The 4165-nt window shown below is 39.5% G+C and overlaps 1 protein-coding gene across 1 annotated transcript in view; it reads left to right on the forward strand.

Annotated features, from left to right (window-relative positions):
- Nucleotides 1-3708, forward strand: part of LOC103900577 (taste receptor type 2 member 40-like) — a 14874-nt gene extending 11166 nt beyond the window's left edge. Inside the window, 2 exon segments of the mRNA XM_009281278.2 lie at nucleotides 3179-3190; nucleotides 3193-3708. Of these exon segments, the coding sequence (XP_009279553.2) occupies nucleotides 3179-3190; nucleotides 3193-3708 (528 nt within the window).
- The last annotated feature ends 457 nt before the right edge of the window (nucleotides 3709-4165 follow it).

Below are 4165 nucleotides of genomic sequence, written 5' to 3' on the forward strand. Positions count from 1 at the left end.
GCTTCTCACACCACCCCACCAGCGAGTAGGCTGGGGGTGCACAAGAAGTTGGGAGGGGACACAGCCAGGACAGCTGACCCCAACTGACCAAAGGGATATTCCACACCATATGACATCATGCTCAGCATATAGAGCTGGGGGAAGAAGAAGGAAGGGGGGATGTTCGGAGTGATGGTGTTTGTCTTCCCAAGTAACCATTACACGTGATGGAGCCCTGCTTTCCTGGAGATGGCTGAACACCTGCCTGCCAATGGGAAATAGGGAATGAATTCCTTGGTTTGCTTTGCTTGCATGCACAGCTTTTGCTTTACCTATTAAACTGTCTTTATCTCAACCCATGAGTTTTCTCACTTTTACTCTTCTGATTCTCTCCCCCATCCCACCGGGGGAGGGGGAGTGAGCAAGCAGCTGTGTCGTGCTTAGTTGCCGGCTGGGGTGAAACCACAACACTGCCCTAGGCAATCATAGATTACATTAAAGCATTTGTAAATTCAAACCACACAAAGAGACAGTGTTGAAAAAAGTATTACAAAATTTCTCCCTTGATAACTGCCCACACCTTCTACTGTACTACTGACAGCAATTTGTATCACTTCGCTTCTAAAAAGTCTTTGTGTTTTTTCTTCAGTGTTCTATCCTACATATAAAACATCCTTCCCAAAACTTTTCACTAAACCCAAACCTGTCTGCTCACTTAGAAGACCCTTAAAATTTTTCTTCTTTTATGTGGAAAGTGTTTGAATTCACTCCTTTTAGCAAGTACAACAGAATTTTAAAAGTATACATATTCCATATGGGAGCAAGACTCTGACTCTATTAACACTTGTGCCATTTCTCCTGTATTTAATGCTGTATATTTCCAGATCTTAAATTCCTCAGGTGAATTTTGTATTTTTTCAGGAGACTGAAGCAAAATGGATTTTTTCAGAAGACTAGAGCAAAATGGACTGGTGTAGTTCTTTGGTAAAATAATTTTCATTTTTCCTGTTCCTATCTTCCTACAAATTTATTATTCTAGTTTGAGACACTCAGAACAAGCATGTGACGATAATTGTAATGTTTAAAAATCTCCACACACATAAGAAAAACATGATAATTCTCTTTGTAACAACCATTTTAATATATCTGATAAAGATAAGGAGCTGACCTGAGCCACCAGTATAAGGACACCCATTTTGTTTCTTAATGTAGAAGCGGCCATGGTAAGTATTTCTCATAAACTCAGAAGTGATAATTGTGCAATGCAGGGAGAGGTTTAGGCATCAGATATAAAATACAAATATAGGCGTGTAAAGTGGGACATCAGACACCAGAGTTCAAAACTGTAGTTGTAAAAACCCCAGTTCAGCTGCTGCATAACCCTAGACATGCCTGCATTTCATAGCATTAGAATGTCACTATGTCTGGTGTCTCACCTCTTCCACTGCCAGTGCTAAGGAAAGCACCTGGTTTCCCAGTGACCATTGAACAGACACAAAGGAAGAAAAGGAAAGAAAATGCCCAAACCTCTCTCAATGGAGTGAAAGAGATGTAGATACTTTCCCATCCAGAGTACTATTCACCCTGAAGTACCTTTTCAAGGTAGAGAGATTCCTGTTCTTCTTGGTAATGTCACCTTCAAATCATTTCTGAAGTTACAATGCCTTTTTGTCATGGGAAAGGAGGCAGGGTCCCTATGTTTTTTCCTCTACTATACAGCAGTTAGGACATTTAACTGAAAGGTGGAAGGCTTGGCCAGATTCTCTTCTGGCCAGAGTGAGTAACGTATCCTCCAGACCACTATGCTCCAGCATGGTGGGTGAATAAAAACAGGGACAAGAAGTGGGCTGGCAACAGTCAAAGCAAAGACACAAGGCAGTAGATCAGATCCACATCATGACATGATGATCAGCAAGAGCAAACTGTGTGCTTGCTTCATCAATTAGCTGGTAGGAATGAGCTGCCAATCAGTATAAACCATACCTTTCTCTTCAGTTGGCTTTGGTGTGATTGGTCCTTAAAGGTATAGTTAGGCTGCTGGCTGCAGAACTTTAATGCTTAGGGGCTAGCACTTCTGACTGGTCAATACATAAACAAAACACCATAGATTCAGGGGGAAGAGGGGGGAAGACTGTAAAATGAGTGTACTGAAGCATCCAGTTCCCTGATGGGTAGGATGCTCTCCTTAGGTAACACTAGCTATTCCATTACAAGTCCATAAGTGGAGTTGAACCAAGGTCTGAATACTTTGTTTTGTTAGGAAAAATCAAGCACATAGTAGCCAAGCTGTGAATGTATTTTCTGTAAACCTAGGACCCACAGTGAGAATTCTTGCCAAACAGTTGCAGGAGTGAGGGAAGAGGAAGAATGTTAACTGCATGATGGCCAGACATGGAAATCAGATCAGGCTTCTCAAACAGGTTTAAGAGACTTCAGGCATTTGTGTACAAAATTTAGTTCATTGTGTATTTTCTGAAAATGTCTTATATTTCTTGCATTTTCTGATACTGAAATGATCTTTCTCTCCCCTCAGATAGGGGTATGGGGGATAGGGGTATGGGGCTTAATCCTAGCATGAAAGAGAATACACACACTTGAAGGTCTTCTCCATCTTTACATACATAAATTCAGAGGGTTCTGTGAAAACTGGATTACAACACATTGTTAAAAATGCATCTGACCTTTTTAAATACAAATCCTTTCTCTGAATTGAAAAGACCATAATTGAATCTTTATCCAATTTGCATGCTTAGAGAAAGCAGCTGAGCTATTAATCATCAAAAAAATATAAAATAACATCAATATTAAATGACTTATTATGATACTTCTTCCTCTGAAATAAATAGGTGAGCATGTGCTGATAACAGCTAGTTGGGCTTGGCATTGCCCTGCAGATCTAAGACTTTCAGGAGCCCATGAAAAGCTGAGTAAAAATTGTGAGTTCTTGAGTTGCTATGTCCACATTATTTTCTCTCCTTTTTCTAACAATTGCTATAATTGAATAATAGGAAATTGAACTATCTTGGCTGTCAGTTCAACTGGCTGCATCAGGAGCAAAATATTGTCCTCGTATGATATGATTATGATCTTTCTGAGTTTATCCAGTTTCTTTTTGCAGTCCTGGATGATGCTGGATTTGCTCCTAAGTCTGTTTTGCGAAACCACCTATAATGAAGAAAACTTGTAATTTTCAAGACAGTTTTTATGTTTCTGAACTATTCCAGCCTCTGGTTTGCTGCCTGGCTTAGTGTCTTCTACTGTACCAAGGTTGCTAGTTTTACTCAGTCTTTCTTCATCTGGCTGAAGCAAAGAATTCCCAGTCTCGTGCTCTGGATGCTGATAACATCATCTCTTTTCTCCTTTGCAACCTCTCTTCCTTTCGCCTGGGATATCTACAATGTGCATGACAATTTCACTGCTCCTTTAACCATGACAAACTCTTCAGAAAGGAGAGTCACAATGAAAGCTGGTTTGTTTTTATTGATTCTTCTCTGTAACGATGGCATAGCTTTGCCTTTAATAGTCTTTGTTGTTTCAAGTATCCTGCTGATTAGGTCTCTGTGGATACACGCCAGACAAATGCAAAATAATGCAACTGGCTTCAGAAATCCCAGCCTAGAGGCCCATATTGGTGCCATCAAGTTAGTCTTTTCCTTCCTTATCCTCTATGTTACATATTTTATTTCTTTTGTTCTCATTTTATCCAACATTTTTTTACCTTTAAGCTAGCCTGGGCTTTCTAGTTTAGATCCAATTTAATTAAATTGAAGTCACCAGAGGTATAAAATAATAGAAGCATGAATGGGTAGATTATGGCCCTGATCTGGAATCATGAAGAAGCTGGGAATTTGCTTTACTTGGATGTGATCCTTGTAATGAATAATTCTCTCCTGTTTTAAAAGATTATTGCCTACAGAATATAAGTCCTGTACTTGCTGTACTTTCTTTGGAAATCACCACTGTTTCTCTAAGACAGCAGAAAAACAAGGCCAAGACTCAGACAATAATGTAATCACTTGAAATGATTTAAGTTACAAATCAGACTTTCATGATACTAACAGAACAGACCTGCTTAAGCACAGGCATGCTCGAATTTTATATGTGAATATGAAGCTTGAAGGCCGTTTCTGGTTAGTACAAGTGCATAATGAGGATGCTAAGGAATTCCCAAGAATTTGGGAATTTC

Source organism: Aptenodytes forsteri, unplaced genomic scaffold (assembly GCF_000699145.1).
Source record: "Aptenodytes forsteri isolate BGI_AS27 unplaced genomic scaffold, ASM69914v1 Scaffold405, whole genome shotgun sequence".
In the NCBI taxonomy this organism is placed as follows: Eukaryota; Metazoa; Chordata; class Aves; order Sphenisciformes; family Spheniscidae; genus Aptenodytes; species Aptenodytes forsteri.